The sequence below is a fragment of the Scyliorhinus canicula genome, chromosome 18, assembly GCF_902713615.1.
Source record: "Scyliorhinus canicula chromosome 18, sScyCan1.1, whole genome shotgun sequence".
Taxonomy (NCBI): domain Eukaryota; kingdom Metazoa; phylum Chordata; class Chondrichthyes; order Carcharhiniformes; family Scyliorhinidae; genus Scyliorhinus; species Scyliorhinus canicula.
In genome coordinates this window covers 111,946,128-111,959,920 of record NC_052163.1, presented here as the reverse complement: position 1 = coordinate 111,959,920, position 13,793 = coordinate 111,946,128, and the positions used below count along the sequence as shown (strand labels likewise).

At 43.9% G+C, this 13,793-nt stretch overlaps 2 protein-coding genes across 3 annotated transcripts in view; one reads left to right on the top strand and one right to left on the bottom strand.

Moving 5' to 3' along the window:
• The window catches only part of ssbp4 (single stranded DNA binding protein 4), a 106,742-nt gene extending 98,628 nt beyond the window's left edge, over window positions 1–8,114 (top strand). Inside the window, exons 14-15 of one of the 2 annotated variants that reach the window (XM_038777296.1) lie at window positions 1,188–1,289; window positions 4,006–8,114. In XM_038777296.1, the coding sequence (XP_038633224.1) occupies window positions 1,188–1,289; window positions 4,006–4,035 (132 nt within the window). In that variant the 3' untranslated portion in view covers window positions 4,036–8,114. The remainder of the gene's footprint in view (window positions 1–1,187; window positions 1,290–4,005) is intronic. The other variant, XM_038777297.1, reaches the window with a different exon arrangement.
• A 2,245-nt stretch (window positions 8,115–10,359) lies between these two features.
• Window positions 10,360–13,793, bottom strand: part of LOC119952945 (inositol-3-phosphate synthase 1-B-like) — a 21,548-nt gene continuing 18,114 nt past the window's right edge. The window contains exons 6-8 of the mRNA XM_038776583.1: window positions 12,864–12,977; window positions 11,244–11,461; window positions 10,360–10,943 (exon numbers count right to left, since the gene is read on the bottom strand). Coding sequence (XP_038632511.1) covers window positions 10,757–10,943; window positions 11,244–11,461; window positions 12,864–12,977 — 519 coding nt within the window. The 3' untranslated portion in view covers window positions 10,360–10,756. The remainder of the gene's footprint in view (window positions 10,944–11,243; window positions 11,462–12,863; window positions 12,978–13,793) is intronic.

Sequence of the window (13,793 nt, the reverse complement as noted above, 5' to 3'; positions counted from 1 at the left end):
CAGGACTGACACTCCAACAGTGCAGCCCTCCCTCAGTACTGACCCTCTAACAGTGCAGCACTCCCTCAGTACTGACCATCTGACAGCGCAGCACTCCCCCAGTACTGACCATCTGACAGTGCAGTGCTCCCTCTGTACTGACCCTCTGACAGTGCAGCACTCCCTCAGTACTGACTGCCGACAGTACAGCCCTCCCTCAGTACTGACCCTCTGACAATGCAGCACTCCCTCAGTACTGACCCTCTGACAGTGCAGCACTCCCTCAGTACTGACACTCTGACAGTGCAGCACTCCCTCAGTACTGACACTCTGACATTGCAGCACTCCCTCAGTACTGACCCTCTGACAGTGCAGCACTCCCTCAGTACTGACCCTCTGACAGTGCAGCATTCCCTCAGTACTGACCCTCTGACAGTGCAGCACCCCCTCAGTACTAACCCTCTGACAGTGCAGCGCTCCCTCAGTACTGACCCTCTAGCAGTGCAGCACTCCCTCAGTACTGACACTCTGACAGTGCAGCACTCCCCACAGGACTGACCCTCTGACAGTGCAGCGCTCCCTCAGTACTGACCCTCTAGCAGTGCAGCGCTGCCTTAGTACTGACCATCTGACAGTGCAGCGCTCCCTCAGTACTGACCCTCTAGCAGTGCAGCGCTGCCTTAGTACTGACCATCTGACAGTGCAGCACTCCCTCAGTACTGACCCTCTGACAGTGCAGCACCCCCTCAGTGCTGCTCTGGGTGACTCAGCCTGTATTATGGACTTGATTCTCTGAGTTCAAGTGGGATTTGTACTTCTGACGCCGAGGCAAAGAACCTTTGAACCTTCCTGCAATCAGACAATATGTGCACCAGTGGATTTTCCAGTAGAAGCAAAATGTACAGATTTGTTTTTTTAAATCATGTTTAAAACCTGTAATTGGTCTCCATCCCATGGCCATTTGTTGTCACTGTTTTCACATTGCTGTGTCAAATCCTAATGTTGGCAAAAGATACTTGATGTGAATCATTCTGGACAAATGATTCAAGTTGCTGGAACTCGTCACATGCTTTGGAGTTTACTGTGCGGGGCAGGGCAGGGATGGGAACCGCTATAGGAGAAAAAAGTGAATTTTTAGAATGTGTTATTGCAGCTCCACTGATGTTAGAAAAACCAACAACCAACATTCCTCATCTTTTTCCTTTTAGAATTCCCCAAACAACATGACCGGGATGAGCAATCCTCCGGGAACTCCGCGAGACGATGGCGAGATGTCAGGCAACTTCTTAAACCCGTTCCAAAATGAAAGTGTAAGTTCGGCCGCAGCTCATTCTCTCTCTCTCTCTCTCTGCCATTTTCTTCCACCTTTCTTGTCAGTGCTAACTCTCTCCAGCCTCGGTCAACATTGCCAGGTGAAACTATTGGGCAGTTGTAAAATTCTAACTGTTTCACTGATGACCTCTCGATCCTTCACCTTTGAGAGTGGATTCTCTCTATTTGATCAAAGGACCTAGCCAGGCCCAGTTCTGATAGCCACAGAGTTTCAATATAAACCCTGGTTGATTTCCCCTCTCTCTGTAACCCAGGGGTCACTGGACAGTGATCAGGAGCAGGAACCCTGACTAAGTTCCCATCAACCCAGGGAAACTCTGCCAATTCACATTCTTCTCCCAGCTGATACCAGGTTTTTATTCATTCCTTCTGGGGTTGTAAGCATCACCGGCAAGGCCAGCATGTATTTCTCATCCTGGGAGTAAGTAAGGCCGACCTTAGTTTGATACAGCTGAGTAACCAGCGAGGCCACTTCAGAGGACAGCATTTGACACATTGCTAGACTGGAGTCACATATAGGCACAGGCTGGGTAATGATGTAAAGTTTTCATAGAATCCCTACAGTGCAGAAAGAGGCCATTTAGCGCCTTGGGTCTGTACCAACCAAAAGAGCACCCCATCTATGTCCACTCCCCATCCCTAACTCCATAACCCCATCTAACCTGCACATCTTTAGATACTAAGAGACAATTTATCATGGAGCATTTCATCCATTGCTTCACTCTGTCCTCTGTGAAACAGAACGTATGGTGAGTTGTCTACTTCTCACTTCCCTGTACAAGTGTGTGCACATGTCCATGTACATATGCATGTGTGTGTGCTTCCAACTTTACACGTTGATCTTAATAAAACAGTGTGTTAGACCTAGGCTATGCACCGCACTTCGGGAAGAATGTCAGACTTTGGAGAGGGCGCAGTGAGGATTTATGAGAATGGTATCAGAGATGAGGGACTTGAGTTATGAGAAGAGACTAGAGAAACTGGGATTGTTCTCCTTCGAGCGAGAAAGTTAAGGGGAGATTTAATCAACCTTAGAAAATGTTCAGAGGACATTTACGAGAATGGTTCTAGGGATGAAGGACTTACACGAATAGATTGTAGAAGCTGAGACTGTCCCCCTCTTTGGAGAAGAGAAGGTTGAGAGGAGGTTCAGTGGTTAGCAATGCTGCCTCACAGCGCCAGGGACCCGGGTTCGATTCCGGCCTCGGATGACTGACAGTTAGGAGTCTGCACATTCTCCCCATGTGTGTGTGGGCTTCCTCCGGGTGCTCCGGTTTCCTCACGCAGTCCAAAGATGTGCAGGTTAGGTGGATTGGCCATGCTAAAAAATTGCCCCGTTGCGTCCAAAGATGTGCAGGTTAGGTGGGTTGGGGTGGGGGAGTGGGCTTCGGTGGGTTGATCTTTTGGAGGGCAGGTGCAGACTCGATGGTCCTGATGGCCTGCTTCTGCAGTGTTGGAATTCTATGGACTCGAGGAGATTTGATAGAGGCACTCAAAATCCTGAGGCGTCTAAATAGAGAAGATAGGGAAGAACTGTTTCCATTGAAATGAAATTAAATGAAAATCGCTTATTGTCACGAGTAGGCTTCAAATGAAGTTACTGTGAAAAGCCCCTAGTCGCCACATTACGGCGCCTGTTCTGTTCGGGGAGGCTGTTACGGGAATCGAACCATGCTGCTGGCCTTGGTCTGCTTTCAAAGCCAACGATTTAGCCCTGTGCTAAACAGCATTGAGAAGCAGATGACACAGATTTAAAGTGATTGGAAAAAGAACCACAAGTGACATGGGGAAAATATTTTGTTTATGATCTGGAATGCACTGCCTGACAGTTTGGTGGAGACAAGTTCGACCATGGCCTTCAAAGGTAATTGGATAACCACCTGAAGGAAAAATAATGTGTCAGGCTGTGAGGGAAGGAGTCAGGAGCGACACTGGCTGAGTTGCTCTCTTGATGGGCCAAATGGCGTTCTGAGCTGCATATATTTGTGATGGATAAATGTGCCAAAATTTACCACTATAGATAACTATCTGAACATTAACCATTGAATTTTATTTTAAGTCACGATGTATTTGCAGGCTCTTACCACCAGGTGGCCATTTGAGATGGAGATGAGGAGGACCTTCCTTTCCCAGAGGATTGTTAGTGTTTGGAATTCTCTTTCATAGAGAGCTGTACCATTTAATGGCGGTTAGACAGATTTTTTGATCGACAAGAAAGTCGAGGATATTGGAGGGGTGGGGTGCAGACTGGAAAGTGAGTTTAGGCCACAATCAGATTAGGTATTATCTTATTGAATGGCGGAGCTGGTTCAATGGGCCGAATGGCCTGCTCCCACTCCTATTTCTAATATTCTCAGATGGCTACCCACAGCCAGGTTCTGAAGCCTCCCTCCCAACTCTATCACCATCACCTCAGATGACTTTTGGAAAATGAGGAGAATTTTTTTTAACACCACGAGTTGTGATCTGGAACGGGCGGACTGGAAGAGCAGTGGAAGCAGATTCAACACCAACTTTCCAAAAACGTTAGATTAATATTTGAATAGGGAGGCTTTGCAGGCCTCTGGGGAAAGAGCAAGACAATTGGGATGAATTGGATAGGCTTTTCAAAGAAGCACAAGGAGCTGAATGGCCTCTACTTTTGCTGTATCAATTCTATGATAATCTTTCATGTGTTATGCTTTCACTTTGCAGTACTCCCCCAGTATGACGATGAGTGTGTGACTGAACCCTCCAAATCCCCTCATCCGACCCTCTTGGAACCCTGCTGGAAATGAGAAGAAGGTATTCATGTGGGAGGCCAGTCCCATTCGGAATTAATAATATTTAATGGACAATTAACTGAGCAGCAGAGTTTGCTGCTCTCAACGCTGGAGGGAAACCTCGACAGTTATGTACTGCTCGTGGAAACCTGAAGCCTGCTGGAGGAACTGAAGTGATCACTTTTCCACAACGGGGAAGGGTGGGGTGGGCCACAAGGGAGGAGGGGATAACAAGAGTGATGCAGGGCGATCAAAGACATTTTACTGTTTTTAAGACATGTTTTTTGTATGAAAAGTATTGTGCGTCCAAATAACAAAGAAACTAAATCAAGGTCTCAACCCGGAGTAGGCTCGAGCAGGTGCACTGTACGAGTATTTCAGTTTGTAAGTTATGTGTTTTAGCAAACACTATCCTTTCACTGATTCAGTGATTCCAATGAACCTCTGGTGACCTTTGACTTGAGGTAGAGTGGTTGGAGGGAGGTGGGTGGGGAGGGGGCTCCTCGTAATATGAGTTTTCCCTCCAGTTCAGCGATGTGAATGGGACCTGACTCCTATGGTATGGCACTGCTAGGATTCCAAGCCAAGCAGAGCCCCCACATCTGTAGGTAACCTACCCACTGAAAGCAGAACTCCTGTTAGCAGCGCATGGGCATGGTATTTTGACAATGGATGAGTGCCACGTTTCCCCATATTTCATGATTATATGAGCAGTTGGCATCTACCAAAATCTTCCTGTCCCCCTCTCCTCTCCCTATCCATGTGTTCCCTGTTTTAGAAAGGATTGAGCCTGTTGCAATGGACACAGAGGAATCGGTTGGCAAAAAGGCTTTTCACAGAGAATTTCAGGAACATTTCCTTGGAAGAAAATTGGTGGCAGACAGATAATCCAACATTGATGTTGCTGCTCCTTCTCTTAGCAGTCAAATAAATGGAGTATTTGGCTGCCCACTGGTGTGAAAACCTTCATTTGAAATGGTTGCACCATTCCTGGGTGGCCGAGCAGGTTTTGAGGTCAGTCACTGCTCCTTCCAGAGAATCTGACTTCTCAACTTCCCACAATCGATGCCGCCACTGCCACTGACTCCCTCTCCTCTATCTCAACAACTCCCAACCTCATCTCTAAACCAGGGGTTTGTGTATGTGTTTTGATATTTGGCAATGAAGATTGAGAAAACTGTGTATCATTGATGGGTTCATGACTTGGAGCACCAAGGACCCGCAATGTACCTAAGTTTTTCTGGAAAAGGGGTCCTCATGGACAACCACCCCATACCTCCCCCTGCCACCTCACCAGTGAGCTTCTCTGGGCTGTTTGATGATTCCATTGCAGCACATGGCTGAGAGTGTCTATGGTGCCCTCCCTGATCTGTGCTGAGATGAGTCCGAAGATATGTCCTGAAACGTTATTGCCCAGAGGATCACCAGACTTGTCTTTTGAGGACAGGTCCATGTGTGAGAGATACGAATCAATGAGCTTACCACAGCACAAACTTACTTCTTACCGACCCCAAATGCAGGTACTCAAAGCTTCCTTGTAAATATTGTAATCATTTATAAGCCCTGTCTTGTTATAAGTGTTGCCATTCGGGCAGCACGGTGGCGTAGTGGTTAGCATTGCTGCCTCGCGGCGCCGAGGTCCCAGGTTCCATCCCGGCTCTGGGTCACTGTCCGTGTGGAGTTTGCACATTCTCCCCGTGTTTGCGTGGGTTTCGCTCCCACAACCCAAATATCTGCAGGGTAGGTGGATTGGCCACACTAAATTCTCCCTTAATTGGCAAAAATGAATTGGGTGCTCTAAATTTATATTTAAAAAAGGGTTGCCATTCAGTTGGTGGAATCTGTTCCATGGGGCATTCTTGGGGGGGGGGGGGAGAAAGGTTGCGGGTTGTGGGGGGATGCTGTATTTCCTGTTCACTATGGCATTGGCTGATATGCTGCTGAGTTGTAAGTCTCCACTATGGCATTGGCTGACATGCTGCTGAGTTGTAAGTCTCTAAGAACTTGGCCTCGGTATACATCTAAAAGGGATTAACAAACAGCCTCCTCGTTGTTACCCATTTCAACAAGAGTTTTCTTTTGCAGAACAAGGTCTCACAAATGGCAAGGGCATGTAATGTGCTGGTATTGTTTGGGTTGATAATGTTGGACAGGACACTGAGATTCCTTTTTCTCCAGTGTGTCCTTGGGAATTTTTAACCTTCATCAAAGACCAGACCAGAGATGCAGGATCAGCCTAACTTCCCATCCAAAGAATCCCCAAGTCCAGTAGAGCATACTTGCAGAAAGGTGAAACTTGGTCTTTCTAGCATGGAAGGAGATTATTGTGGGTATTGCACAAGACTTTTTGTAATTGTCGGTAAAATGAAAATGCAGAATGTTCTCCTAATAAAAAGGTCCAGGAAACAGTTAATTTCAAACCAGTTGTGTATGGAATAGCATCTGGGTTGGGAAAATGAGGGATACTGTTGAACAATTCAAGTAACTGGATGAAGTGATGGGTTATTGGGAATTGTTAAGTGTTTCTGGTTGGATGGGACTCTTTCGTCCAGGTAGAAAAACAGAGTTTTTCCAGAGTAAGCAAAAACATTTTCTTCAGATTATTCCATTTAACAGACACTCCCAGTTGGTTGATGTCCAATAGGAGTTAAATCTTCCTCTGATCCCCAGGCATTCATGTGACAGTTATTCCTGATCCAATTCTAATTAATAAAGCTGTGTGTCTTTCACAATATTTATTAAAGTTTTTCACTACATATTATCCAGAGCGGTACAGAGCCAAATGGATCAGGATCAAATACTGATCATTGATTTCTCAACCTCTGCCCTTAGTGTTGTTGCTGTCCTAGTCATGGTTCTTTGTCTCGTTCTCTCGCTTTCCATCTCTGCTTCTCCTGCATGCTCCAGCTCTCCATCTTGTGCACATGCTGTCATTCATTCTCCCACACATTCCCACGTTAATATTCCGTGATTGTGGTGTCTTTCTCTTAGAGGAAGATGGGGAGACCCAATACCCACTTGAAATTCAAGTTTAGTTTAAAGCTTCCCTCGGTGGAGCCGACTGCTTTATTTTCTTGTTTGATTGTCCATTTGTCAGGTTCTGACACTGAGGGAATGATTGATACCTAAATCTTGGAAAGGCCTGCCTCACATTCTCCCCCACCCAGAGCACATGGTGCCACAGTATCACTAACTTGTGCAGGGATGTCTGCCTGGCCAGACAGTTGGCATGGAGACTTCATATTTCAGTAATGTATTAGCAGGTAATGTCACAGTGCCAAGAGTGCATTGCACTGATAATGCCCTGAGTGTGTGGAGAAGGGGCTCCAGTGAGTGAATACATTCCCCAACCTGAAGGGATTATGAAATGACACGTTATGATCACTGGATCCATGTGCTCTTCCCCTCTTTCTCCCCCCCCCCGGCCCCAACTCAATACCTGAATCACCCCCCCCAGCTCAACTCAAAACATGTGTGTGAATGTATGGTCATTAAGCTGCAGGACATACTGTCATATCCTTTGCAATCACATAACCTGCCAATGCCTCTATCTAGCTTCAGTTGGGAGTTCCTACGGAAAGCCCTATATTCCATTATCTCGTACCCCAATCAGCTGTCACATTTTGGATGAGGGAGGGGTTCGAGATTACAGCGGTGCAAGTCAGACCAGATAACCTTTTAAAATGAGGTCTCATGGGTTATATAAATACAACATTTGCCACTTGACACCTAGAAGGACCTCAGCTCTGACGCTCATGTTTTATTAGATATATTTTTTTAAATATCTGTTCTGATTCTGTACAGCCCCATTATTCGCAGTCTGCCAATGGATGTATAATTGCATTAAAACCTCATGTTAAATCGTGACAGTATTGAATACAAAAATTGGCTCCTGCCCGAGGCAGTTTGCTGATACCCGTCCTGTGGGCCATGGTTTGCTATAGTCGTTCTGTGTAGTATATATATTGTCACCTGTATGTTCTTTATATATTGTAAAGATTCTTTAGATGGTCAGTTACATATTAAACTGCATCAACAACAGTATTGGACCCTGTTTTTTTTTTTTAAGCCTCAGACATCACTGTCTTTCAACAAAGAAACATTTTGCTCACTCTATCCAAACCCTGCCATTGGATTTCTGGACTTGCTCCTGCCATCTGGATTCCCACTGCTCAGCCCCAGACTCCTTCTACCATCTGGATTCCCACTGCTCACCCCCCACACTCCTTTTTAAATTAAAAAAATTTTTTTTTTTTTTTTTTTTTTTTAAGTGTACCCAATTATTTTTTCTAAAGGGGCAATTTAGTGTGGCTAATCCACCTACACTGCACATCTTTGGGTTGTGGGGGTGAAACCCACGCAGACACAGGGAGAACATGCAAACTCCACACGGACAGTGACCCAGGGCTGGGATTTGAACCTGGGTCCTCAGCGCTGTAGGCAGCAATGCTAACCACTGTGCTACCATGCTGCCCACCCCCCACACTCTTTAATAGTCCACAATCTCACTCCGCCTTTAATATACCATCAAAAATCTTATCCATTCCCCACAAACTTTAATATCTCCACCCCACTGCCCAGTCCATTCCAGTCTTCTGCTCACTCCCTTCACCCTTTAATATTCCACTTGGTGTGGAAGGGAATACCTCGGCATTACACTATGGTAATGGCCAGAGGGTTACATATACAAAAGGGAGCACTGGAGACAAAAACTGCTCAAAAGGGACACCACACGGGGTGGCCTGGTAGTTAGCACAGCCGCCTCACGGCGCTGAGGTCCCAGGTTCAATCCCGGCTCTAGGTCACTGTCCGTGTGGAGTTTGCACATTCTCCCCGTGTCTGCGTGGGTTTCGCCCCCACAACCCAAAAATGTGCAGAGTAGGTGGATTGGCCACACTAAATTGCCTCTTCATTGGAAAAAATTGGGCAATCTAAATTTATTTTTTAAAAAGGGACACCACACAAAGCACATGTTTGATTGGACCATGTGCATTAAAGGTGCTATATAAATACAAGACATTGTGAACATATTACCAGGCGTTTACAATATAGTGTTGTTCTACTCATTACTGGATGGGTGGCAACATTCATTATAGAAGTATAATCTGGATACGAGGCTCCTATCTTCCAAATGTTCATAATGATTCATGTGTTTTGGCACCAGAAAAATCTCCCCAGTGGAGTTATGGCTCAATTGTAGCACACACCTCTGCATCCAAGTTGTGGGTTCAAACATCACAACAGATTGGAATACACCATTGTCTCAGCACTTGTAATCTTGTGCCACCTTCCCCAATCATCATCAAAAGCAGTCCAGATTAATGCATCAAAGTTTCCCTGCTGGGTGTAATACAGCTTGGTGATTTTTAAACTTAATGCCACTACTAATCAGCAATCTAAACTATGAGAAATACAAAATCAAGTTTTTGCCATGGTCAAGTGCAAAGGAAGTGCTCGTCTAAATCTAGCTCACACGATTCCTGCTCTGGGAGCATGTGTTTGCAGCAGTATGGAGGGAGCTTTACTCGAGGCCAGTAGGTTGGTGTTGTCGTAGCTAAGTATAGCCTCAAATATCTGCTTTTATTTCCAGCCAAATAATCCATGGCTGCTGCTGGGTGAAGTAACTATAAATGTCTGTGGCCTTTGACACACAGACAGTAAACTGAACAGATTAATGCCAGATGTGGAGATCATAAGAATCCCGACAGTGCAGGAGGCCATTTGGCCCATTGAGTCTGCACAGACATTTCAAATGAACACTTTACCCATTTACAAATGTCCACCCCTACCTATCCCCATAATCACAATGTCCGGTGATGTGCAGTTAGGTTAAGGGGCAATTTAGCCAATCCACCTAACCCACCCATCTTTGGACTGTGGGAGGAAACCTACGCAGACACAGGAAGAACATAGAAACTCCACACCATACACTATAGGTAAATATTAGCATCCCAGAAGTTGCAGGCATAGAACTCTGGAGCTGGATGCTTGAGAATATTAGTTTAACAAAATGCTCAGTCAAACACAAGTTTAAAAAAAAGGGCCTAGAGAGGAGAAACGGATACAAGAAAATTTAGATCTTGCTGGAACAAAGTTGGTTGCCCCATTTTACTACAGCATAATGACTACAACTGTATTTAAACTGATGAAAAGCACTTTAGGATGTTGCAAAACTGTGGGGATTCTGGGGGAAACTGCCAAGAACATGTTTTCTTAGGAAAGAGACGAGTTGCAACACCCAACCGCATACAATGGTAAAATCACCAGAAAAGAAAATCACAATGGATACTTTAAAGATGAAGGATTTTATTCTCCTACATTCTTAGTAGCTAGTTACACCTCAAAATTGTGCTAACTTTTGATAGCAAATTGTCCACTTACAACCATATGACCAAATTGTCCACTTACAACCATATATGACCAAGACATCCAACATGAAAATATTTCACATAAAACATTCTTGACAAAGTTTCAACTGATGCAAAACTACATAGTCATCTACAACACCCCAAGGCTAGGATGTGGCAAACAGGACTGACCTTGAATATTCCTGTGTTTGAGATGATTAAAAACAGCAGATACATTCAGAATAGCCGAGTTAGAAATCTAAAACAAAAATTGGGGTGACCCAGAACCATTAAATTACTACACCATTGTCTGCACCTCAAGTTATCTTTGAAAATTTAATTAGCATATCCATTGGTATGACCATTTAAAATATAGTTCTTATGGAGGATATTGTTGAGCTTTACAGTTTTGTGAGGTATAGATTGAACTGCAGAATGAGCAGGCATCTGGGTAGTCACAAAGCTCCTTTGCATCTTGTGTTCCAGGAACATGTGGTTCTGAGGAGGAAGGGCCAGACAAGCTCTAAAAGAGAAAACAAACCTTTGTTACTGGGGATCAGTCAATTCAGAGTCCACCCCCCCCCCCACCCTATTCAGACTAGATTTGGTACCAGACAGACAAGTAGACACGCGAGGGATACTTTCCACCCCTTTGCAGCCCCCCGTAATGTCTTCTTACCAAGGGAGCCAGCTAGTTCAATCACATTCTTACCAATGAGACCTTCATGGGTCAACATACCTCGTATTCAATACTCCAATCCCCTTAGAAACTCTCCTTCTACAAGCTTCATGGAAATAACAATTCGATTTTTCAAACACACACCTTAGAATATTTTCAATGCAGGTCCTTTGTCTGAAAAGAGAGTTAATGACAGGACTTCCATCTGGCACCAATGGAGCTTTACAGAGGTAACTAAGGATTGAGAGGACACTGTGGAATGTTTGAAATTCTGGATCCAATTCAGTTTTGAATGTTATCCTTTGGCAGAGCTCAGTCAGGATCACGAGGTCCAGAATAAGAGGACTAGCCAGCAAGGAATCCTACATAGAGAGAGGTTTTGTTTTTAAAAATATGTTTTTTATTGGGTTCTTGAACAGTGTAACTTTACAATTATGTACACAATGAAATAAGAAATCTGGCAGGATATTGTACACCACTCAAAAACAGCAACTTGTACAGTTAGCAATATTACATTTAACAAATAAGTCGACACATGTTTGTGTGTGGGTATATATACACATTTGGGTGCTGGAGAAACAATTACAGGGTTTGAACATACTAAGATACAACCTAAAGATATGCAGGGTAAGTGGATTGGCCATGCTAAATTGCCCCTTAATTGGAAGATAATTAGGTACTCTAAATTTATATATTTTTTAAATTACACTCCAAAATGATCAGCAATAGACACATCAGTTGTGGATTACCTTTCAGAGTGCAACAATGAAATTAGTTAACTCTACACACCAAATGTTCATTAGGGAAAAAGTAGGATTAGCTCAATTTCATTAACTGAAAATTTGATGGGGAGGAACTAAAAAGTAAAATCAACCCAGTGGTATTAAAACTTAAGTAATGCACAAGCTAAAGAAAATGTACTATAACACGATGACAGGCAAGGGCCAAGAGTTGTTTTTCTGTGATTGGTAGGGTAAACAGAGGAATTTCCCCAAGGACCTGTGTTGGAGTCTTGGTCTCCATTATAAAAAGGAGAGCACTACCACAAGACATTCAGAGCCCATGTCAAACTGAGAACATAGGAAGACAGATAGGTTAGTGCAGTGGGCATAGGTAGGGTTGAATCAAGACATTAGGAAGAGTAATGAAAGAGCATATTTAGTACTTAGTTTTGAGGAACAATGATCCAAGGGAACTGATATGGGGCATGCATTAAAAAGACAGTTGAGCCTGGATCTTAAACTAAAAAGTGACTGACTTTGTATTAATTCAAATAAATATAGAACTACTTCTATTAGACGCAGGAAACAAGAGCCATAGAAAAAAAGGTGCAGCAAAATAGAAACTCAATTGGGGTTATTGAAACAAAAACAAAAAGTTTGAAAAGAGAAATCCAAGGAGTTTCTACCCCCCCCCCCATTAGTTAAGTGGTGGCAGGAATGAGAGATTAGCATATACTGCAACAGCTGAACAGCAAATCACAACGGGCCAACTGACCACCTCCTAGGATTCAGTTTGAAACTTCTGTTCCCATTATCTCCTGTTTTTTTAAACATTAAAAAGGACAATATTAGCGTTTGAGATTTCTGTCACCGAATAGAATGTGGTTACAGAAGAGAATGCAACTAGTGATATACACAAACTCTGGGAGGTATGGAAAGTATCACAAATACTTTTCATTCTCCTTCTTATTCCTTTAATGCACACCCAACCTTGCTCCAAACCCACCATAATACCCAAACGGTACTGAAATTTGACACATACCTCACAGGTGTTATGGAGGACAATGGTGTTAGTGCCACCCATCATAATTTCTGATGTATACTCATCCATTGCACGTTTGCTATCTCCAACATATGGAACATACTTAATTACAACCTAAGGAAAGTATAAATTTACAGCATCTCAGAAAAAGCACAAGAAAGGAATATTTAGCCCACCACAGCTCATTTCTTTACTAACAACTTCCAGCCTACTACTATTCCACCTCGTGGGTCATGGGATGTACAGCACAGAGATCGGTCATTCAGCCCAACCACTCCATGCTGGTTTTTCTGCAGCACTCAAAAAAAAAAATTTAAAAAATTTGTTGTCCAAATCAAGCATCATAACCCTCTATTCCCTTCTCCTTCTCATGCTCCCCTATCTTTCCCTTGAGTGCACCCAAACTACTCCCTTCAACCACACCCTATAGCACAACTGTGAGCTCCACATTTGCTATTCGAGTTTTTTTTTTAAAGTTTTCTTCCGAATTCCCCAATAGATTCCCTGGTGGCCTCTACTTATACTCTTGCAACAAGGTGAGGCAAAAGGCGAGGCAAAAATTTCTCTCTGCCTGGAATGATGCTGGATACATTTTAGGGGAATTTTACATTTAAAAAGATGCCGGGAATGATATAATATATTTATATAATATATAAATTCTATTATATTGGACCTCCTGCTCCAATATTCTGTCTAAGTCTTCTCACTAGGTTACAGCGATTAAAAATATACAAGGAGTCTCGCTTAAACCCAACTCCTATACATCAGAAACTGTTCTCCATTCAACGTGTAGTTCATGAGTAAAAGCGGCCCTTTCTTTGCCCAAATGACCATTATTCATATGCAGGCCTCGTGGCAGGTCGAGGATCACATCAGAACAGTCATGATCTCACGGAATGGCAGAGCAGACCAAATGCCCCCTTCTGCTCC